This window comes from Echinops telfairi, unplaced genomic scaffold (assembly GCF_000313985.2).
Source record: "Echinops telfairi isolate 266 unplaced genomic scaffold, ASM31398v2 ScPeMD7_23;HRSCAF=83, whole genome shotgun sequence".
NCBI lineage: Eukaryota > Metazoa > Chordata > Mammalia > Afrosoricida > Tenrecidae > Echinops > Echinops telfairi.
The window spans coordinates 24,748,328-24,772,759 of NW_022103920.1; the positions used below are offsets into that span (position 1 = coordinate 24,748,328).

General features: G+C 42.9%; 1 protein-coding gene across 1 annotated transcript in view; it reads right to left on the reverse strand.

Moving 5' to 3' along the window:
- Positions 1-311: 311 nt before the first annotated feature.
- KCND2 (potassium voltage-gated channel subfamily D member 2) overlaps positions 312-24,432 on the reverse strand; it is a 576,581-nt gene continuing 552,460 nt past the window's right edge. The window contains exons 3-6 of the mRNA XM_004707771.3: positions 10,356-10,451; positions 9,162-9,254; positions 5,126-5,373; positions 312-1,873 (exon numbers count right to left, since the gene is read on the reverse strand). Coding sequence (XP_004707828.1) covers positions 1,696-1,873; positions 5,126-5,373; positions 9,162-9,254; positions 10,356-10,451 — 615 coding nt within the window. The 3' untranslated portion in view covers positions 312-1,695. The remainder of the gene's footprint in view (positions 1,874-5,125; positions 5,374-9,161; positions 9,255-10,355; positions 10,452-24,432) is intronic.

A 24,432-nucleotide genomic window follows, 5' to 3' on the forward strand; every position in this document is an offset into this window, starting at 1 on the left:
CTTTCCATGTATGGAAGCTAAACTTTATTCCTCAATAGTGGTGGCTCGGAATGAACACAACTTGCTGTTTGACATAAAACTTTTTACAGTGTCACATGCAGACATGTCTGCTGAAATTTTTTTAGCGGTGGAAAGGTAAAAAATGCTTTCCACTTAAATGTACATAGAGATCAAGTTGGCATCAGGGAAGTCCAGTCCTGCCATGCAGTGGAGAGAAGCCCTCCTTGGCACACGCAATGTACACTGTGATCTCTGTGTACTGTGATCTCTGTGTACTGTGTTTTGTGGGGGGGTGTGGCGCCTGTGTTTTCTGTGCCCCCCCACCCATTGCTAAGGAAAGCCATCCAGTTTTTCTCCGCATTTCAGTTCATATTAGTTATTCTCAAAATGTATCTGCGATCTAAAGCAAAATAAATAATACATCAAGTGAGATTGTGGGATCATCGATCCTGTGAGATGAGTCCCAGCCAACTCTTTTCATGAAATGTCTCGTGAGAGCTGGGCTTGTCTTTGACAGCATAGAGGCTAGAGATAATTTATAGATGTCGACTCATTTTTTTGGTTTGTGCTCCCTAAGTTGTGATAAGGGGCCTGGCGAGGGTAATCGACATGCCAGCTAACTTGTTGGGAAATACAAAAGTGTGAAAGTCAATGGGACTCCAAAGGTGAGTCCAGTAGATGATGTGAAAGCCATTCAAAAGGTGCGATAGAAATACGGGAACAGAGATTGCCCTGTGTCACCGGGATCCAGCGGGCCAAAGGGTATCACTTTACAACATGATGGCGCACCAGTCGTTGGGGAATTAAAAAGTTACCTAAAAACCTGGCCACCGCAGAATTCTTTTCTATGAATGTGGCTGTTACTGTGTCTATGAAGATCCAGAAAGTACAATAACATCCAAAACAATAATAAAAATCCTGATTCCTGATACAACAGGAGTACAATGAATTATTGCAGTTGTAACAGTACGTAGGTGCATGGTGGAAGGACCATTAATACTGAACTATCGGAACACAGTAGCTGTACTAAGGAGCATCCCCAGGAGAAAGAGTGCAGCTCTACAAGGAGTTTATGTGCGCAGCCCGCCGCAGGACATGAGCAACCAGTGTGTTGTCAGTGCACAGGAATTCCCTCGCTCTACAGTGAAAGAGTTTATCATGCCTGGTCTGAATACAATATAAGGAAACTGAGGTGACGGCTCCAAAGAGCTCTAGCATGCATTATGATGGTGTTTCTGTCAGTCAATCCACGTGCGCTGTATGTGTTTTCCTTCCTTCTGTCTTTCTTTAAATGTAAGCATCTTCATCATAGCCAATGTTCATGGTGTTCACAGGAAAAAAATTTATCAAAATGGTTTCCAATTTTTTTTGTTTTGTTTTGCATTCAACTGGAACATGATGTTCAAAGGTTGATTTTATTAAAAAAGAGTTCTGATCACAAGAAGCATCGAAAGTGGCATTTCCTTGTGCTCATTCACAAAGTCAAAGGATGACATGGTTTTCCGGTGTCTACCTGGTCAAGCTCAGTCTCGAAATGCCATTTGGTCATTTTAAGTCACAGCCTCAAGGTTGCAAGCCATGTTCTTGTCTCCCCACCAACCTTCTTGCTTTGCTGGTGCAGAAAGTTGCTCGTTCATTCTTTCTTCCGCGCGTCAGGATGCTCTTCACATCCTTGTAGACTTGATGCAGACTGGCTTACAAAGCGGACACGCGGACGATATTCCCTCCTGAGTACTCAGGCGAGTCTGGCCTGTCATCTCCCTCGGGCGTGGTGACGGGCGGGGTCGGGATGCTTATTATTGCTGTAGTCACATAAGGTTGGTCACAGTTTAGTTTCACACACTCTTCCATTTTGGCATTTAAACTTGACCGGCTGATGAGGGAAAAGAAAAAATGAAGACTTAGGAAAATAAGTCCTCTTTCTTTAACCCCCCAGACCGCCCCCATCCCACCCCCCAATACAACTGAAGTACACGATTCACTGTGGATAAGCAGTCTTCACCATGCCTAACATGGAACACCAGACTGTAATCAGAGAGGCACTGCTGGCACAGTGCTTAAGCACTTGGCTGCTAGCCCAAAGGTCCATTGTTCAAAACCGGCAGCTGCTCCCTGGGAGAAAGATGTGCCATCCCTTAACCTTGGGAACCCTATGGGTCTTCTCTGTCCTATGAGTTAGAATCACCTGGATGGCATAGTTTGGGCTGTTTGGTAAGGTGACCATTAATCAGGTCATTAGTATTAAATAGATTTAAATAGATACCTAAGCCTCCCACCCTTCCTCCCCTGCCCAACAATAACAACAAACACTAGATGAAACAAAACAGACACATTGCCATCGAGCTGATTCAGAGTAGGGCAGCGTATAGCTGCCTCTATGGGATTCTTTAAGGGAGTAGAAAGTCTCAGGTTTCACCCACCGACCGGCTGGTGGTTTTGAACTGCTGATATTGCAGTAAAGCAGCCTAACCTGTAACCCACTACACCACTAGGGCTCTTTAAACAAAAAATCTAGGTCCATTTGGTTCCATTAGTGTTATTCAAACATAGAACATTCCACAAAAGTGCAAGAAAAAGGACCACAAACATATTAGTAAGCCTAGGCTGAGCAAGAAGTCTCTCAGGCAGGATCTCAGGGGCTTTGGAAAGCCATTTTTAATGGGACAGTCTATCTAAATCAGCGGTTCCCAACCTGTGGATCACAACCCCTGTGGGGGTCTAACGACCCTTTCACAGGGGTGGCCTAAGACACAGCTCCTCTATGCATTTCCAGGCAGATCTACCCACATGCAGAAATGCCCACATATGAGTACCTTGCGCAAAGACTTTTACCTATACCATGCTACACCATGCTTCAAGACAAAATTTCATTTATTTGTAATTAGTTCACAATATGTAATTGCATATTGTTTTTGTGATGAATCACTATGCTTGAATTATGTTCAATATGTAACAGTGAAAATATGCCCTGACTATCAGATATTTACATGATTCATAACAGTAGCAAAATTACAGTTATGAAGTAGCAACGAAAATGATTTTATGGTTGGGGGGGTCACCACAACATGAGGAACTGTATTGAAGGGTCGCAGCATTAGGAAAGTTGAGAACCGCTGATCTAAATGCTAGGGATTGAATTGGGCCCTCTAAAAATATGTGTGATAAATCCTAATACCTATATCGATAGTTCTAATCCCAGTTGGACAGGATTTTCTTTGTGATGTAAAAATTAGGCCACATTTGGGTAACTATGTTATGAGTAAATTTCTTTGGAGCTTCAAAAAAGAACAGATTAAAGTAGCAAATAAGCAAGTAGGGTGGGGAAAGAGATGCCCTGGAGAAAGACAGATGCCCTGTGTCGTGAATATCGCCAATGAGCCAAGGAAGTGAAGCTAAGAACAGACAAGGACAGTCCCTCAGAATAGACAGGAGGAGGAGCGCTTATCCCCATAGACTCCACCCTCAATTCTAGCCTCCTAAACGGTGGGACATTAAGTTTCTCTTCATTAAAGTCACTCGCTTGTATTATTTTTCTTAGGGCAGAACTAGATAACCAAGACACGAAGTATCCAAAGGGAAAATGAAAGCTGAAATCCCGACTCATCGCTCGGCTCCTCGTGGGACCCTACAGGAGTAGGGTCCCTGTCCTACCCTACTAGTAGTTCCCTGTCCCACCCTACAGGACAGGGCGGGCCTGCTCCCGTCTGACGCCGAGCCCCCTTGTACTGCAGAGGAGGACATCCCGTAGGGTTTGCCAAGGCTGCGGTTTTGGAAGCAGACACCACACCTTTCTCTCATGCAGCAGGGGGTGGTGCGCACCACCACCATTTCAGTTAGCAGCCACGCTCGGACCACTGTGCAAACAAGGCTTCTCAAACACATCTTACAAAACTCACTGCTGCCAAGTCAATTTCGACCTATAGCGGCACTACAGGATAGAGGAGCACGGCCCCTTGGGAGTTTCTGGGACTGTGAGTCTAAACAGAAAGTCTCATCTTTCTCCCACAGAGCTCCTGACCTTGAGCTTAGCAGACCAACAAGGTTCCCACCACACCATGACGGCTCCTTGACCACATGTTACGACCACCCCGCCCCCCAAATTAATTATTTCTAACACTTCAGCGTTTTCCAAAGTGGCCTTCTTGTTTGGATTGTACATTGTATTAAGATTTTCTTTCTCAACACTTCTCCGTTTTCTACCTTGTTTTGTAGTGATGTCAACAAGGCAAGGGCAGAATGTCTAAGAAAGTGAGGCCTTCAGTAGTCTTTATTTTAATATACTGAACCTAGAGATACCACTCTCTGTAGATCTATGTAGCTGTGTTCTGTAGCCCATCCACATTTTCATCCTAGATTGTCCTACACCAACCAATGATCAGGACTGAATGAGCAGATGGCTACTCTAAAAGTTGAAGCTGTTTCATTTGAAGGCAAAAGTAACATTATTTAGAAGGACCTGGACCATTTAAATGCATGACCTTCTTTTACACCTCAATATTTGCGGCGAATAAAAATAACAAACAAATAAGACAAGCAAAGGGAAAGCATAAGCATCAAAAATAGCACTTATGTTGTCTACAAACCAGAGGTAAACAGTTTTAATATTTTGCATTTTTTAACTGGATTGATTTTGCATTTGAGACGGTCAATAGAACCTGATCAAAACTTCCTGTGGATTCAAGAGATCTGTGTAGGCCTTGTTTTAATTTTCACTGGTAGGCGAAATGGGTTGATGTCGCTTTAGGAAATGGGTACTTTTCAATTCTATCCAAGCTCACGTTGTGTCTTTTGGGAGGAGCAGCTAGCATTTCAGACTACCGGGGCACTCACTGTAAGGGGCTCCTGAGTACCGAGGTCCTGGCTCAAAATTGAAGATGATGCGGGGGTCAGTCAAAGAGGTAAGAACACATTTGTGTGTGCCTGGCCATCTTTTCTTCTCTCTAGTCTTTGGATAAGAATGCCACTGCTACCTTTGACCTTCAGAAAATATCCCAGAAAATCAACTTTCCTATGTACAGTGTCAGTGTGGTCTACAGCCTGGAGGCTCGGGTTCAGATACACAGAGTTAGAGGCTTGCCTGGAGGAGTCAGCACAGGAGTGTCTACACCACCCAGGTCAAACCTACCTGTTAGATAGTGGTGTTCTCTCCACACATCGGATCTGAATCGTGCTGAGTTCTTGCACACTGCCTCGGTGGCTCCCTGATATGTTGGCATTGGGGATGCGGAAAGTCTTTTTGTGTCGCCGTGAACAGCAGGTGCTGGTGACTCCTTGTTGTGATGAGACAGAGGGGCTGTGGCTTGAAGGGCGATTGACGGTCGCGACTTCCATGCAGCTTTCTTCAAAGACTTGTTCATCCACAAACTCATGATTCTGTGCCGAATTTGGAAGAAGGCGTCAAGAGAGCACAGACACACATTTGTTTAATAAAAAAGAGAAACACGTTGCTTTGCTTTTAAAACTGTACTATAATCTCTTCTGTTAGACTCGACCCAATAGGTAACTAATACTACACACACACATACACACACACACACACATGATTGTGTTGAAGCTATTGATGGCTTTGGGTAATATTGACATCTCTTCACAACATTAAGTCTTCCAAGTGATGGACATGAAACATACGAATCCTATTTTTTTCAAAGTTAGCATCTCAAAGCCTCTTCTTTTTGGCATATGTACAGGCAGAAAACCTAGGCAGCTAGACCCTGCAGTGGATACATGTAGGCTGATTTAGTATCCATTAGACTGACATAATATGGAAATGTTATTTTCTAATTAAGCACAAAATCTAATAGGTACAAGCTGAAGAAACCCTTAAAATCCCATAAACCATTAAAAACAAATACAGACATTACCTAGTGGAAATGTGAAAAGTCAAATTGACTTTAATATTTTTAAACCAACTAAAGCTATGGTAAAGAGACTATTCTAATAGAATGTCCAAAGTCAGGTTGTCTGTCACATATTAGCAAAGATTTTCACGCAGAATTGAAAACATTTTAATGAGAAAATGAGATACTGAAGACACTTCTTATTTCCTGAGATTCACCTCCTAAAATCCCCAGCAACTGGAAACGTATGATTTATTAGTTAAACCAGTTAACTCTGTGTTATCTGAAAAATGTGTTACATGATCTTTGACCTGGCCATGGTTAGAACTGGACTTCTGTGATCTGGTATCTTATCTCTGTGAGACATCATCAGTTCTGTTCTTGACCGCTACCTGAATTTTTTGTTCTTACACCCCAGCCTTCCTGAATTCCAGACCCGAAACAAACAAGGTAAGTTATCATTTGATAGCGATGGTTTTATAGGAATGCAGGGAAAATTTTGAATTAGAATTATTTAATGAAGAATTACTTTCCAAAATGCCAATGCCAGATATTTACTCAGAAAAAGAAGAGAACATTTTTTATTTGAACTTCTGGAGAATAATTTCAAAGACCACCTTTCCTTTGTGTGGATAGGAATAGTCAGCACTTGCCGAGTTCCACTTAGCCGTCTCTCATCCTAAAATATTAGTAAAACAAAGGAAGCACTTCCCTGACGAATAGAAACTAGACTGTTCAGTTACTCGTTTTGTTGATTCTTTGCTGAGACAAGCATTTTGAAATAAATGAGATTTAATGTTCTACTGTTTAAAGTTCAGAGGATAATATAATCACAAGGGACAGAATTTCCCCTAAGATATTACATTTCAGTGAAGAGATATAGAACACAAAGGAGTCACAATCTGTTTTATTTTCTAATCATGCATGTTTCACACACACCATGTACAAGTTATAGGGCACGAGGTACTAATTTTTCACCAGAAATTGGAAGCAAAGAAGTCAAACTGATACTGGTTACCAAAATCTTTTATATGTAGCTTGATTTCAGCTACAGTAATTTATGTTGAGTGATTTTCAATTCAAAAATCTTAAATGATAAATAGTGACAAAAGAAAAGGAACAGGAAGTAAAACTGGAACACACATATTCTACTGGCAACATACTTCATTTTTGAAGATTTAACATAGTGCTATTGAAGTGTTCCTAACATCATTTAAAATGCAAATGTAATCATGTAATGATCCACTTTGAAACTCTTAAAAACTTTCCATTTATGATGAAACAAAGTCCCCAAGTCCTCACAAGTCCTCTGGGGCCTGCCTGATCCACCCTGGGCAGCCCTGGTGGCATGGCGCGTGCACGTTGGGCTTCTCACCAGATTGGCAGTTGGAAACCACAGGCTGCTCGGAGGGAGAAAGAGGAGACTTTCTACTCCTATGAAGAGTTACACCCACAGGGCAGTTCTGAGTTGGACTCAACTTGGTGGCAGTGCGTTTGCTTTTGCTGTGGTCGTCATCCCTGCTACCCTTTCTGCCATGCTAATCTCTCCTTTGGGCCAATGACAAATTCTTTCAGTCCCGCTGCTGACTCAGAGCGTCCCTAAAGAAAAGGGCACAACTGCCCCTGTGAGTTTCTAAAACTCTTTGGGGGAGTAGAAAGTCTCATCTTAGCAACCCCATCCCCCCACAAGGCACTGGGGGTTTTGACCTGCTGACTTTGTGATTAGCAGCCTAAGCTTAGGGACTATTTTTATTTTAGCCTCTACATTGTTTTGTCTAAGTATCTCCTGGTCAGTCATCCTTTCATTCTTCTTAAGGATTAAATTGTAACTCCACCCAACATAACAACTGTCCCTGGAAACTGTGAACTTGAGCTTCTTTGGAAATGGGCCCTTGGGAGATGTTATCAGTTGAATTAAGATGAGGTCATGTTAGAGTAAGGTGAGTACTCATCCAGTTTGAGTGATGTCCTTATCCAAGAGAAACAGAGACACAGAGGGTAGGTCTACAGCTAAGGAGTTCCCAGGGTGGCCAGAGCTAGGAAAGATAAGAAACATTTTCCTCCTAGAGATTTAAAGGAAGTTTGGCATGGTCAACACGTTGATTTGGACTGTCATCTTCCAGAACTGTGACACAAGAACTTTCTATCCCAGTAGGCCATCCAGCACATGCTTCATTATGCAGCTCTGGGAAACGTAAAGGTTTTTCAACTCAAGTTCTTCCAGGCAGATGGGCCTGATCCTGAACCCCCAGGTCTTTGTCCTCTTTGCTCCACTACACTGGGGCGTCATCATTGCTTTGGCTCCTCACTGCCCTTCTTTAATAAACCCGTGCTTGGTCCCATTCCTGGACATTCCATGCAGGAAGGGACCATGTCTGACTTCACAGTGGATCTTGGCTCTAGCTCACTGTCTGTCTCAGAGCAGGCAAGTAATACATATTTGTTGAAGATCTACACAACTCATGAATAATGTGGTGAAACACTTTTCTGCTCTGTGGTGACAGTCTCTAATCCCTACCAACATGCTAGTCCAGCAGTGGGGGTCTGTCAACTTAGAGGTCCAGTCAAGAGCCCGTCAGCACAATGCAAACTTTGTCCTGAACCCCAGCAGTCAGAGAACTGTGTGCCACTTTTTTTATTAGAACATTAAAATGGTATTAACCTCTCCACCTGTGAAAGAAATGCTTGTATTCAGGATCCCCCCTTTCTGTCTTTCTCCCTTCCTTCTTTTTCCGTGATTGATAGTGGGATTCACTTTTTCCCGGAATCGCTAGCTACCATTTGAACCACTTCACTGCTCCCCCAATAACCCTTCTTGGTAGGTGGGTTTTTGCGAATGGAGTGCCCCTCTCTGCATTATTTCCCTATGCTGTGTGCGTGGTATGTGCATTCTATGCATGTGCATGTTAGCTACATGGGCACATTAGATGCAAACAAGGATGTGGGGTCTTTTTGGTGAAAATACAGGTGCATTTTTGGTTGTTTAGATAACATTGTAGGACTCAGTCAAAAATCATGTTTCGTAAAACTTGCAGGCAGCTCTTAGAAGCCAACCCGCCATCAGCATTTAACCAATGTCTTGCAGTCATGAAAACCAGGAAGGATGAGACCATCCCAAATCCATGCCTTTTAAACTGAAAATGGCAGGCTGGCCTTTCAAGGCAATTTCAGACATGGGTTTTGCTGCTGTTGTTTTTTAAAACTTTTAGTACGTTTCCCAGTGACATGGACAGTGAAATCCCACTTGGAAACATTCAACAGCCAGGAAAGCAAATGGGATGCCTGTGGAGCGCGGGGCAGGCAGGCGTGGCCGCTCCTTCTTACCGTGGTTTTTTCCAGGCAGTGAAGCAGGTGGTGGTGCTGGGTTTCAAAGCTGGAGCCGGATTTGCTCACAAAGGGCTGCTCGTCCTCCGAGGCCTGTGAACACAGATAAGACAGAAGCTTTCTCTTTTATTGTGCAAACAATGAGAGCCTCTGCGAGACTTTTCCACAGGAGAGATCTGGCCTATTTTCTGAGATTAAATGGCAGTTTTTTGTTTTGTTTTTTTAACCTAAAAGGCATAAATGTGCACTTGTTCTCAAGTCTGAAGCTAAGTGTTTATATTTTGGCCCAGCTAGTGGTCTTGTCTTTTAGACATACCTCTGTGGGAAGAAAATTTCAATTGCCTCTACATTCAACTATCTTTGTAAGCCCAGAAGCCATTGTCTTTGGATAATAAAGCATCCCCTAATACTTTGATAGACCTGAAACAAGGACATCCAAGCTGCTTTGTAAGTGAAGTTCACTGCAGTTCGAAGTCTCGCAGCACCATTTGAGGCAAAAGTAAGTTCCCGAGTGGTTGTTTGACACTGAGGGGTTATCTTTCTTACAGTGAGCAGTCTTCTTCTCCTTTGAAAAATAAACCCTGGTGCCGCATCATCCTCAATGGAGCATTAAGGGATATAAATATTTTTGAAATAAAAACAAATGGGATATTTGGGTTTTGAGACTGTGTGGACTGTTGCCACGTCAACATGAGTCAGTAGAGAGAGGTCATTCAATCATGACCAATATCAAATAGTCTCGGTTCAAGCCTGCTAGGGTCTGTTGGGGAGTTCCCGGGTGAACATTGCATAACAACAGGACATAGCACGATGTTACAAAACAGAGTTCACGTGCTCTGTTGCTCCTGAAAGTCTGGAGGCTTGCATCCACTCCCAGTTGCCATGTTCAAAAAGGCTGGTGGTGGACTTCCAAGAATATCTGTCCTTGAAACTCTGTGAGCACAGCTCTGCTCTAACACACACCGGGAAAGCACGTGGGGCCGGGGTTGAGTGGACATCTGAATGAATCTTCCCTTTGGGGGAAACTGGATCAGAGCTCATGGGAATGCTTAACCTGGATTAATAAAAAACATGATCTTTCTGCTGGTTTAGTAGTATTTTCATATCTACTGCACAGTGACATGGTCATGCCAAAGCAATTCAATCTTATACCAAGTCATTGGACAACTGAAAACATGGAGGGCTTGATTGTACCTGCAGTTGGTTACTGAGTAAGCCATTCCGTTTGCTCTGCATGTACGCGTTCGCACTTCCACTTTTGGCTGCCCGGATCCTGGCCAGTCTGGCTTTCTGTTGAAGAGAAAGAAAGAGGAGATCCTGTTAATATTTGTAGATTGTGTTTCTCAAAACAGCGAACACACCCTTGGTAAGTCCTCATGCCAGCCATTCCACACTAACTCTGGAACATTAAACGATCTCTATTTTAAAGGGCATACCGTATATACTCGAATATAGGCCGACTCGAATATCAGCAAGGCACCTAATTTTACCACAAAAACTGCATTAAAAATGTGCTGAAAAAACTCGGCTTATACACAAGTATTTGTCAACAAAACCAATCAACTTCCTTGGAGCTAGATTTTGCATCCCAGAATTGTAGTTCAAACTTTACAGTAAGGTCAAGCAATTTCATTATTACCTCTGTCAGTCATGTTAAGAGAAAAGAGGAAGTATTACTTTACTTACATTTTCACTTATCTCACCTGAGTAGCTTAATGAAATGAAGGTCAGTAGCCAGGCAAAGCAGGGGCCAGCTCATTCTTTTCATTTAAACTCATGCTCTTTTTAAAATTGACACTTAAATCCCAAGAATCAATTACCCTTAAAAACATTTTTTAAAAAGAACCATTGTTCAACTATATCTTCACCTTCAAACGTAAAATTTTGCATTTGTAATTCTCTTGTAAAATTAGCTAGTATAATATATGGGCTCTCTAAAAATCCTAATTTTTGTGTGTGAAACTAACATGGGTCCAGGGAGACCTTGTAATGCCGTGGTAAAAGTCCAACGCTGCTAACAGAACAGTCAGCAGTGCATACGCTCCAACTTCTATGTGGGAGACAGCTGTAGCCATCTGCTTCCTTAGAAACGTATAGTTTTAGATATCCCCTGGGGACATTCTATTTTGACCTATAGGGGCACTCCGAGTCAGAATCCACCCAATGGCAGTGGGATTGGTGGTGCAGATCAAACCACGGCATGCACCTCTGATTTCTTTTTCACTCTGAAATTCGTTGAAATAAAGAACACAATAGATGTAGCCAGAGAGATGTAAAGCCCTGTGATTATTTTAAGAAATTATATTTACACAGAATGCCAAGGAGAGAATTTAGCATGGTGCCTTCGATTGTTGACCAGGGCACCAATTGCATGGGTGATATTACTAAGCATATTTGCTGTTAGGCAGATTTCTGGTAGTCTATCAACTTTCTAACTACTGTTGTGTCCCTGCCTTGGGCTGTCATGGAGAGACCTAGTCTTCCTTGGCTGCAGTGTACCCTGTGGGTGACCCTTATGATGCATCTTTAGCAAGTGTATGGACTCAGGGTTTGGGGATGACTAGCACAAGAACCTTCTGGAACTTCCCATGAAAGTCTCCCTTTTACTCTTTTTGTAAGCAACCCAGATAAATACAGCTTCAGTCTCTAGCCAAGGAACATTCTTTTCTCGTATTTTAAAAAACAACCAGATTGTGTTTTTTGTTTTTAATGGAGGGTGAATACATACATGCCCCTGACAAGATTGTGAAACTATAGGCGGACATTAAAGATAAGGAAGTCATGCTTGGTAAAGTCAAAGGTCAGCAAAAAAAAAGGAGGGGGGGAAGACCCTCAACTGGATGGAATGGCACAACAATGGGCTGTAGCATGATAACCAGGAGGATGGCGCTGGGCAGGGCAATGTTTCGGTCCATTTACATAGGGATGCTCTGAGTCAGAACCAGCCTCCTTGCACCTTAACAACAACAGCTACAAATCTTTCTCAGTCCTAGAGTTACCTGGAGCCTATATTGCATTTATAAGCAATCTGACAGCAATTTCAAAAGCATATTAAAAGAAATACAAACAAACATAAATAAATGCATGTGTCCACACACACAGACTCCTACTCAGTTGGGAACATAGTCCCCACATTCTTTTGCACATAGCTCTTTTCCATTCATTCATCTTAGAATTATTTCCAGAGTTACGTGCATCGATCCAGCTCACTGAGCTAGAGATGTATGATATACTATCAGTTGAAATAGTTCTTTAAAATAATCTTTGGCTATTCCTATCCAATGCCTGTGGCCTGCTTTGATCACCATGGGGAGCTTCTCTGCAAGGCAGGGATCAGGAAACTGGATTACTCTGGGGTTAAAGTGTGCGTGTGTGTTTTACCATATATCCCTCCAGGTTTTACCGTATATGTCTCCACCCAAGATGCCCTTCCAACCACAGCAATGGGATCTTCACCCAAGAGGCCCACCTACTCCTAGTCTGGGATCTCCCAAACCCTCGAAATAGCATAAACATACCATCTGGCTGCTGCTTTGCCCCTTCCCTTTTAATGTTTATCTATGTTCTTCATGTTTGCTGATTCCCAGTTAAAATGATACTTTAACCAAAGATCATATTTTTATGTCCTGAGAAAAATAGATAACTTTTACTATTGGAAGCCACATCATGTTTGCATCATGCAAAATTCTGAGACCAAACTAGAGGGTGAAGTTAGAAGGCAGAAACTGTTTGCTGTCAGAGCTACATTGTGAAGCCAGGCTTCCCAAGGCAGATTCAGGAAAACAAAGACAAGTGGGCAAGAACACTTAGAAATGATTTGTGATTGACCTAATAATTCAGAAATAGGCAATTTATACATGCATCGGGTTTCTACAAGGTTTCTTTAATTTCTTGGGGCATTCACCACATAGATCTTTTCGGTTCTCCTTTTTAAAAAAATCATTATATTGGGGGCTTGTACAACTCTTATCACAATCCATACATACATCAATTGTTGAGTTAGTTAATTGTGCCACCCTGGCCGATAATCACATGTGGGGCTAATTGAAAGGTGGAGGGATAAATGGGTGATGAGCCTCGCCTTTCTAGCTCTCGGGTCTCTTGCTTTGTGATGGTCGCACCAGGGTGCAGCTGCCTTAGCAGTTCCCTGCTTCAGCTTGCAAGATTGACTTCCTACAAGACATCCCCAAAGAGAAGCCACATGGATCTATCCCGATGCAACCCTGGCTACTGGAGCAGTCATGTGGAGGCCCCTGTTAGTGCTGAGATGCTTATTTGTTCACTGACTCAGTTTTCTTCCTGCAGTCGGCATCAATACCTCTGTTTTGTGAGGTGGAGGACTTTGTGGACTTGTGTTGGGTTAATGGGTTGATGTTGGACTTGTGGGCTTGGGCAGCATTGGGTTGGGATGGTTTCATGATGCACATTTTCTTTACATAAAACTCTCTCTTATCCATGAGTTGCTGTGGATTTGTTTCTCCAAAGTACCCAGACTAAAACAATTGTATAAAGCACATTTGTACATTCATTACCCTCATCATTCTCAAAACATTTGCTCTCCATGTAAGTCCCTGGCGTCAGCTCCTCATTTTTAACCCTTCCCTCCCCCTTTTCAGTTCTTCTTTGGCTCTCTCCATTTCCCTCTCTTCCTCGGTGCTGGGGTTGTTGCCACTACTATGTGCAATTATATTGATGAAGTTGTAGCTGCTACTTCAACTCGGTCATTTCCCCACCTACAAGCATTTAGCATCAGTATCAGAAACACCACTTTCATTCAGTAGTGACACCTAGCCACTAACCCAAAGCATTGCCCGTGTTCTTCCCAATGGCAAACCTACAATCACTCCTACAGAAGTTGTTCTACACTTAGGAGAAGAGCGGCCTGTGCAATAGAAGGAAGAATAGGCATTTTTGCTAAGTCATGGATTATGTTAGAAAAAGGACCCGCCATTTCATTTTCAATCAGGACTTTTTTCTTTCTACTTTACTACAAGACTAAACGAGTTAATTGATTTAATTGGTCTATGGAGCACCACACCAAATGTCTGATGAATGCTCGGCTTTATGATCTGTGATTACATCTTTGGTTCCAGCAGGTAATTGAGGGAAATTATTTTACAATGATATTTTAGAAAATTGCCATACTCCTGACCCACTCAGTGTAACAATGCTGGCCACCCGGCTGAGCAATTGGGAGATTAAAAGGAAACCATCCACTGGTGAAAAGAAATGCATTCCTTCCCACCTCCTTGTCCCACGAGCAGAAACAACTTCTAGGCGTAGCAGAAAATCAAAGGATATTATAAAAATGAGAGTTAGAATTTAGTAACTACTTTATCTCCATCTATATGTAAACCAGGGGTCTTCACTGAATTTAATAAAAAATAACGTTGATATTGTCAGAGTGCACATATAAATATGGCTTTTAATGGCGATTTAAAAATTATTTATCTGCATTTTTTATCTCCTTTGGGAAAAATAACTTGAGGGTCTCATGAGAAGAATCTTCCTTTGCATCCCAATTCTTCGTGAATTTCATTTTCCGGATCCTCTAGCTTATTAACATTTCTCAAAGTTGGTTCCATGGGACCAGTACGTGTTCAGAGTAAAAACTCAAACTAACTGGACCAAATGAACATTACCCAGTTTGAAGGTCAACAAAGCCTGGGAAACACTGAGATGTGAAATATTTTTCTTTGCTGCTGGAGTCCACGCGCTACTTCATATATAGTGTTCACTGTGGTTGTAAGTGGAGAGAGGGAGGTTGGAGGCCCACGTTTGTCTCTAACTGATCTCATATGGACTCCTTTTATTTGAGAGCAAGTAGAGGCTAGCAGGCAGTAGAGTACAATGGTTTCCAGTAAGGTAGAGCATTGTTTTAATGACATCAAGCAGCATTATATAAATGCTACCATGTAGTCTTCTGTGGACATAACATTGAATGATGTATGAAGCATCAGAGGAATATGGAAAGAATACACAGGGACCTTGTACCAAAAAGAACTCGTTGACATTCAGCCATTTCAAGAGGTAGCATATGAGCAAGAACAAAAGGTGCTTAAGGAAGATGACCAAACTGAACTGAAGGCATGAGCCAAAGACAAAGCTCCGTGAATTGCTGGAATACCATTTGAAATGTTTCCACAGGTTGATGAAACACTGACTGGTTTATGCCAAGAAATTTGGAAGACAGCCACATGGCCAATCGACTAGAAAACATCCATATTTGTACTAATTCCAAAGAAAAGTAACCTCACATAGTGTTCAAATTATAGAACAGTATTGCCAATCACTCATGCAACATGCAAGTAAAATTTTGCTGAAGATCATGCAGTGACAGTTGCAGCTGTACATTGACAGGGAGCTGCCAGAAGTTCAGACTAAAGTCAAAAAGAGGACTTGGAACAAGGGATATTGGCAATGTCAGGTGCATCTTCACTGTGAAAGCAGAAAATACCAGAAAGATGTTTACTTGTGTTTTATTGACTATGCCAAGGCATTTACTGTGTAGATCATAACAAATTATGGATAATTTTGAGAACGGTTATTCCAGAATACTTAATAGCTCATGCTGAACCATTATATTGTAGGAACAGAACAAGGGACTATTGAATGGCTTCAAATCAGGAAAGGAGTTGGTCAGGGCTGTATCCTCTCACCACTCATCTTCAATCTGTATGCTGGGCAAATAAGGACGACTATGTACTACAGGAAGAGGAAAATGGCATCAGAATTGGAGGGGGGCTCATCAACAAACTGTCTTATGTAGACGACATGCTCCATAGATGACACAACCTTGCTTGCTGACAATGAGGAGGTCTTGAGCATGTGTTCATGAAGATCAAAGATGGTAGCCTTCAGCTTGAATTGCCACTCAATATAAAGAAAACCAAATCCTCACAACTGGACTAATAGATAACATCGTGATAAAAGGAGAAAAAATTGAAGTTGTCAAGCCTTTTATCTTACTTGACTCCTGTGGTAGTTACATAATCTGGTGTCAACTTGAGACTATTAAGAGTGAAGAGGTGGAGTTTAGTCTGTCAATCAGGTGGTGGCTTGATGCCACCATTTGGAGGCGCTATGGAGATAAATAGCCCACTGGAGCTCAGACCCACTCTCTCGTTGCTTCGTATTTCTCCCCGGAAGCAAGACATTTTCTCTGCTCTGTATTCCTGATAACAAGCCATATGGAGCTACACCGATAAAACCAGAGCCCTGGAGCTGGAGGAGCCATGTGGAGACCCATGCCAGCGCTGATATGCTTCCACAACTTTTCTCCCACTGGCCTGTGATCTTTCTGCTTTCAGCACCATTGCAGGTGCTGCGTGAGTCTGTAGAAGAATTCATGGACTAGTATCGGACACATTGGTTAATATCAGACTTATGGACTTGATCTGGATTGGTTTCTCAATATATAATTACTCTTATTTATTTATTTTTAAAATTACTCATTTATATAAAGCTCTTTCTTATACACATATGAGTCTCCCTGGATTTCTTTAGTCTATTTGGACTAACACAACTCCACAACCAATGCTCATGGAAACAGCTGTCAAGAGATCTACGTATGACTTGCAATGGATAGATCTGCTACACAAGACTTCTTTACAGTGTTGAAACACAATGAGGTCACTTTGGGGACCAAAGTGTGTCTAAGCCATGCCATAGTATTTTCAATCACCTCATATGCATGTGAATGTTGGACATCAAATACTGAAGACCAAAGAAGAATCCATGTATTGGAATTAAAATTCTGATGAAACATATTGAATATACCCATGGACTACCAAAAGAACAAACAAATCTGTCTTGGAAGAAGTACAGTCATTCATTCCTTAGGAACAACGATGGTGAGACTTTCTTTCATGTACTTTGGACATATTATCAGGAGAGACCTATTCTGGGAAAAGGACATTGAGTTAGTTTGTTTATTATGCCAACCTGGCCAATAAACACATGTGGGTAATTGAAGGGCGGAGGGATAAATGGCTTGGTGAGCCTCACCTTTCTAGTTCTCAGGTATCTTGCTTTGTGATGGTCACACCAGGGTGCAGCTGCCTTAGCAGTTCCCTGCTTCAGCTTGCAAGGCTGACTTCCTGCAAGACATCCCTAAGGAGAAGCCACATGGACCTACCCTGATGCAGCCCTGGGTGCTGGAGCAGCCATGTGGAGACCCCTGCCAGCGCTGAGATGCTTAGACATTCACTGACTCGCCTTTCCTCCTGCAGTCGACGTCATTGCTTCTGTTTTGTGAGATGGAGGAGGACTTTGTGTATTGGTGTTGAACATATGGGTTAATGTTGGACTTGTGGGCTTGGGCAGCACTGGGTTGGAATGTTTTCTTGATGCGCACTTACCATTTATATAAAACTCTCTCTTACACATGAGTTTTTGTAGATTTGTTTCTCTAAAGTACCCAGACTAATGCAGACATCATGCTTGGTAAAGTGGTGAGACAGCGAAAAAGAGGAAGACTCTCGACATGATGGATTCATGCTGGCTGCAACGATGGGCATGAATGCAATGGAGATTGTGAGGGTGGTGCAGGTCTGGGCAGAGTCTCATTCTATTATACATAGGGGTGCTATGAGCTGGAACTGACTTGATAGTATGTATCAAGCAGCAGGAGCAGAGATTGAGGAATCATTCAAAGAATGATCTCTGATCCATGCACCATGCACTAATGGGATCATGATTTCCTTAAATGGGCGTGCATCTTATAAACATGGTATATGTTAGATTGGGGCAAGCTGAAAAACAGAACAACAAAAAACCTTACCAAGTGCTTCCTGACTCATAGGGACCCAAATTAAAAAAAGGGTAGAACAATAGATTTTCAAGATTGCAAACTTCAATCTGAAGAGTGGCTGATTTGGTCTGAACCAAATGTTTACCCGCTTTGCCACCAGGGCAAGTCACAGTAATCTGTTACTCAAGCACAACATGTTTGCAATACTTTGGGAAAATCAAGGTACCTTGAGTAGCATTAACAGTGAGGCAGGGAAGACACTCCTTTTTGTTCTCTAAGCCAAGTCTTTTGGGAGAAAGATGAGAAAGGTTGTTAGTCTACACATCCTCTCTCTCTCTCTCTCTTATTTATTCAGGAAGTTTTGCTCCTAGTTATTTCTATCTTTGAAGGGCTATCATCTTCTAAGGATTAAAGGAGTTTATTAGAGTCTTTCCATTTGGTAAGGAAATTATCTCCCCGAGAATCCAGACTGGTCTGGGGTAAACAATACTGATGAGAATGAGAGGACAAGTCAGTGGGCGATAGTGGAAGGTTCTCCGCTCCCGAGCATGGCTAATCCTGGAGAGGGCAGAGTGGATGGAAACAATGCTGGGGTCTGGGACCTGGAAGGACCTGACTTGGGCTGGGGGTGGGTGGGAGAATGGGGGTGGGGGTGGGAGTAGGGTGGGTAGGGGAGGCAACGTGAAGACTTAAGTAGAGAGGAACTGAGAATTGAAGGGGAGTAGGAAGCTACCAGAGACAAGTGCCTGCCGCCAATCTTATTTCCATCTGGTCCCTGAAATGTCCATTTCAAAGTAGGAGGAGGAGGAGGACATTGCCAAGGTGAACGAGACCTGGCCTTCACGCATTCCTTGTTTCACCGTTCCACAATATTAAGTGCCTGATGATTGTATGCGAGGGTATGGCATGTATGGATAATGAAAGATTTTTAAAACACAAACAACAAAGAAGAAAAACAAAGAGAAGTTTCAGGTAGGGATTGAGTGATTTTTTTAAAAAGCAAAATATGATGAGTCATCTAAGTTCCTTCTCAGATTCTAGCCAGGAGTGATTTCTTGCCTTTGTATTATTCTAATATTCTATTTGAAAATTCTGAATGTACTGGACAGTGATTCTTAAAGTGTAATCTCCAGACCAGCTGTATCAACATCAGCTGAAATGTCTTAGAGATACAAATTCTCAGGCTCCACACCCCAACCAAGGAGCCCTGGTCGGGCAGTGGTTATAGCACTTGGATGCTAGCTACAAGGTCAGGAGTCCCAAACCACCAGCGTCTCCAATGGAGAAAAATCTGGCAGCCTGCTTCTGTAAAGATTTACGGCCTTGGAAACCCAAGAGGGCACTGTATTATAGTGTCCTACACTCTGTCCTATAGAGTTGCTAGGTTATTTACCAAATGGAAAGGAAACACTCTACTACACTCCTTCATTGTTCAGGCGCAGAAAGCTTTTCAATGAAAGGAACAACTATGAAGACTATTTCCCACAGTTAGGGTAAAGCCTCTGGTGAGTTCCCTCTGACTACAGGCCAGCGATGTGAACAGTCTCGCTGTCCTGCACAGTGCATTGGAAAGTAGACTATGGCAGATGCGTTAGATTAAAAAATAACACTTTATCATTTGATCTCCCCTTTGACCCATTTTAAATTAGTTCTAGTTTTTAATATTTTATGTTTTCTTTTCTAGTGAGGGTTTTCTTTGCTTTACTTTTGTATTGTTGTTAGTTTTGCGTGTGCGTTTTCCTGTATATGAAATTCAGGATTGGTGGTAAATCTCTGTATAGAGACAGTAACTGGACTAATGGTTTCTTGGGGGTATAGCCAGTGAGGTTGGGGAGAAATAGAAAGCTATGAACAATAAGCACAAGAAGGAAGAGAATGTTCTAAAATTGATTGTGATAATAACTATATGGCTGTTCTTGATACGACTGAACTATTGTCTGATATGTGGATTACATGCCAATAAAACTTTAAAAAAGAAATTTGAATATCTGAAATGAGCATCTAAGATGTGTGTATTTTTAGTGATTCAAATTATTTCTTTGACCAAATAATTTAACTTTTCTATCACAACGCTGAGCCACCACCTGTCATGACTCATGGGAACACGATATGGCTTGCAGAATCAAGGCAGACATGTTCATTAAATGTGACGATGATAGGATAGGCTTTACAGGAACTTTATATCTTAATAATAAATGTGTTTTTTCTTCAGAAGTAATATTTCCTGAATCAAAAAGAGGGCATAAATATGTGGTGGGTTGCATAGACGACAGTGAGTGGGTTGGATCTCCCACACTGAACTGGCTCCTCCAACTTCATCAAGCAACCTGCTATAATAGACCTTCAGACGAGGCAGTGAACTGAAGTCTAAGAACCACGCTCGCAAACCCACTGAGGTCTAGGCCAGCGGTTCGCAACCTTCTAACGCCGCGACCTTTTGATACAGTTCCTCTTGTGAGAGTGTGACCCCCCACCATAAAATTAGCTTTGTTGCTACTTCATCACTGTCATTTTGCTACTGTTATGAATCGGGTGACCCCTGTGAAAGGGTCGTTTGATCCCCAAATGGGTTGCGATGCCAGGTTGAGAGCAGCTGGTCTAGGCAATGCTGACTCACAGCGACACTGAAGACGGCACAGAGCCGACCCTGGGGGTTTCTGAGGCCGTAGCCCTTTACAGGACGACAAAGTCTCATCTTTCTCCCAAGGTTCAGCTAGTGGTTTCTGAACCCCTGACCTTGGGTTTACAGGAGTATGAGCGAGTCCTCTGTGCCAGGGTGGTGGCTCTGCCGGTAAGCACTGCAAACACTGGCGGTGTTCGAGAACTCTTAATCTCTGCGGGCTTCCGAAATGCCTTACCAGCATGCTTGACTGAGTTAATTGGTTGTTTTTCCATAGCTTTAATATTTTTCAAGTCTCTCAGCGCCGGATACCTTAACAACATTTTAGTCTAATGGATGTTACTCCGCTATTTTAAAAATCTCTCGGGAAGGTAAATACAAAAGTGTCTTTGGTAACTTATTTAGTTCTGTCTCTCCTGCTCTTTCTCAGACGATTACGTTCAGCTTGTTGGTCACAGACTATTTACTGGACACATTAGACTAGGTTATTATTACACTCTGTTTTATTAAACAGATTTTTCTTGCAGTCATGATATTCACAATTCATGAAAGTGCATTACAGATATATACATCTAGATAGCAGATATTTTAAGAACACCAAAAGTCATTACTAAAACATATTTTACAATTTAGTGTGCTTTTACAGCATCACACTTAATTTTGCATCCTGAATTTATCTAGGCAAAGAGGCCTCTAAACTCTTCTAAGATTTTCTGTTTTTTTTGTCTGCTGTACACCATGACATTTTATTTTAAAAAATATAGAGATTCTTGGGATTGATTTATATGACCATCAGATTTATTGTTTTTACAGTTCTCATCTAGCTCCCTTCTATCAGAGAACTACAATGGATCATGGGTGGGAAGTTTAGCTTCTGGTAGATTTTTTGTTATTTTAAACAATATCATTTGCACTGGGAGTAGAATTATAGCTGCCAGCAGGGCCACCATGCAGTGATGTCAGGATTGGTGTCATCCACATCCAGTGTAGTAACTCATGCTGTCACCCCTTCCTCTCCCCCCACCCTGTCCCACCACTCCTGTGGGTGGAGGGCCTGGGCCGGCCATGCCCAGGTGCGGGGCTGGGCTAAGGACATGCGCTCAGTTTCTCCCAGCTCCCAGCTCTACCCTAGGTAGCTCCTCAGAGCCGCTCCTCTTTCCCACTGGCCAAGGTGGAGACTCTTCTGTGTCCCATTGGTGGGCTCCTTGGTCTGCCCATCAACACCCGATGGGCAGTGGACGGTGGCGGTGCCCGTTACAGCCCCGAGTGATGGGTGACGTAATCTTACTGACACGCTCGCCCTGCAGCATTGCCTGTCCCCATGTTGCTGCTGCTCAGTCCCTCGGGGAATTCTGGTGTCACGTCCTCTGACAGTGGTCCAGGACAGCAGCACTGCCCTGCTGCTCCCTACGGACATCACAGCCCGGAGGACATGCACGAAGTCCCGTGGTGGACGTACTGGATGTGACTGAAATCCTTCCAGCTCTGCTTGCCAAGTTGTGTCGCCTATGTGAGTCTGCACGTGTCTAGTTGTTAGGTGCCATGGAGCTGATTTTCACCCAGAGCCACCTTGTGAAGGAGCAGAGCTTCCCAACAAGGCTTTCTTGACCTTAATCTCCGGGGAGGCCATCTTTCAGTTAGCAGCCCACTGCTGCCTTGCGGCACCACCAGGGGATGGGCCACATGGTGCCTCTTTCCAACCCCCCTGGCTCATGGGAGAATCAATTTTCTATTTATTCAAATGAGTGATGATGACTCTTTCCTACAGTACATAGTCTAATGGATGTTCAGTATTTGTCCAAAGGTGGGGCTTAAAATCACAAGCCACTACAGGCTGAGCACAGGGATTCTTTGCAAAGGGAAGAGAGTCTCTGGCAACGGCTATGACTGAGCACTCTGCCTGGCTTGCATGGCCGGACCATCGCACACACAGACAGCAACAACACCGGTCTCCAAGTGGCCACATCACTTCCCAAAGAATTGCATTATGCGACTTCATACTTCATCGGACAGAGAGATGCTCTCCCAAAGCAGGTTGAAAAATCGACTTCTGGAACTTACCTGTGAAGTCAGTGAGGGGCTGCTTCCACATTTCTCATCGTCACCCCCCATTACCCAGACAGACCATGCCTCTACAAGAGTCATTGCTATGCATGGCTTTGGGGTATTTTAAAAAATGAATCTATCCGTAAAGGACAGAGACAGTGACCTTGAAGAATTCTGGAAATATTGAATCATAAGCCCCGAGGATGCTGCAAAAAATGATCCCCAAAATTATTTCCAAGCAACAAGGGCTCTGTCTCTCAAGGTGACTCTTTGACTGGAGGACGGGGTAGCCGGGTGTTAACCCCAGGATGCTTTTCTGAGAGAGGTTTTGCTCTCCCAGTGATGCCGGGAGAGCCCTGGTAGCCTGGCATGGAATAGGGATTCTCTGACTTAGTTAATATGTCACCTTAGAATGAATTGCCCGATTTCGGGATATTTTAGGATTCTCATTTACAAAATGGGAAGAAGAATGGCAACGACCTGCCAGAGCAGGGGTCCGCAAACTGCGGCCCGCAGGCCACATACGGCCCACCGGGGACATTTATCTGGCCCGCCGGGGTTTTTGCCCCATTTTGTCTTTCACATCAAAATAAGATATGTGCAGTGTGCATAGGAAATTTGTTCATAGTTTTTTGTTTTTTTTAACTATAGTCCAGTCCTCCAATGGGTCTGAGGGATAGTGAACTGGTCCCCTGTTTAAAAAGTTTGAGGACCCCTGGCCTAGAGGAACTGTGACCATTATGGGCATTTGCTTCCTGAAAAATATCAGACCATGGGCTGGCAGGTAACGAGCTGTCTGCACACATGAAACAGGCCCCAGGGGAGGAGGCAGAGCTGTGAGTCTGCTAACAGAAAGGGTGGCGGTTCTATCCCCATCGAAGAAAGACCTGGCTGAGTTGTTGCCATAAAGATTGTAGCAGGAAGCCGGGTGGAGCACGCAGTTCACCAGGAGTCAGAATCAACTTGCTGACAATAAGAGTGTTTTCATTTTGCTGTTGTTGTTTGTTTAAATGTTCACCATTGTTAATATTATTGTGCTAATATCATGTTATTGTGTTAATGTCATGTTAATGTAATACACTCAGCTATCTCTATGTTTGCATTTCATCTCAATCTCATTGCGGGAGGATATTGTTATGTCATTTTACAGATGGGTGTGCACCGTACTTAGCTCAGAGGGTCTAACGGGAGTTCTTTCCCAGTCTTTGTCTACTGGAGCAGACGGACCCCTGGTAGAGAGACTCAATCAAACGATCTAGACAGATTTAAAACAATATTTATACATATTTTCTCCAGTGAGGCTCTCCAAGAATCCATCTTTGATGGCACTACTGTCCTTAGTGCCCTGCTTTCCACCCCCTGATTTCTGATTTCTTTTCCTTTGCTTCTGGCCACATACTAAGATCGCTTGTCTTTGTCTTCTCAGAACATTAATGTGGCCACGTGACCATCCCTGGTTAATGCAACAGAGATGGCCCAGTGTCCCCATCTAGGCACAGGTGTTCTTTTTTTAAAAAATTATTTTATTAGGAGCGCATACAACTCTCACAATCCACACATACACCAATTGTGTAAGGCACATTTGTACATTCGTTGCCCTCATCATTCTCAAAACAATTGCTTTCTACTTCGGCTCCTGTAATGCAACAGAGATGGCCCAGTGTCCCCATCTAGGCACAGGTGTTCTTTTTTTAAAAAATCATTTTATTGGGGGCTCATACAACTCTCACAATCCACACATACATCCATTGTGTTGATCACATTTGTACATTTGTTTCCCTCATTATTCTCAAAACATTTGCTTTCTACTTGAGCCCCTGTTATCCACTCCTCATTACTTCCCCTCCCTCTCC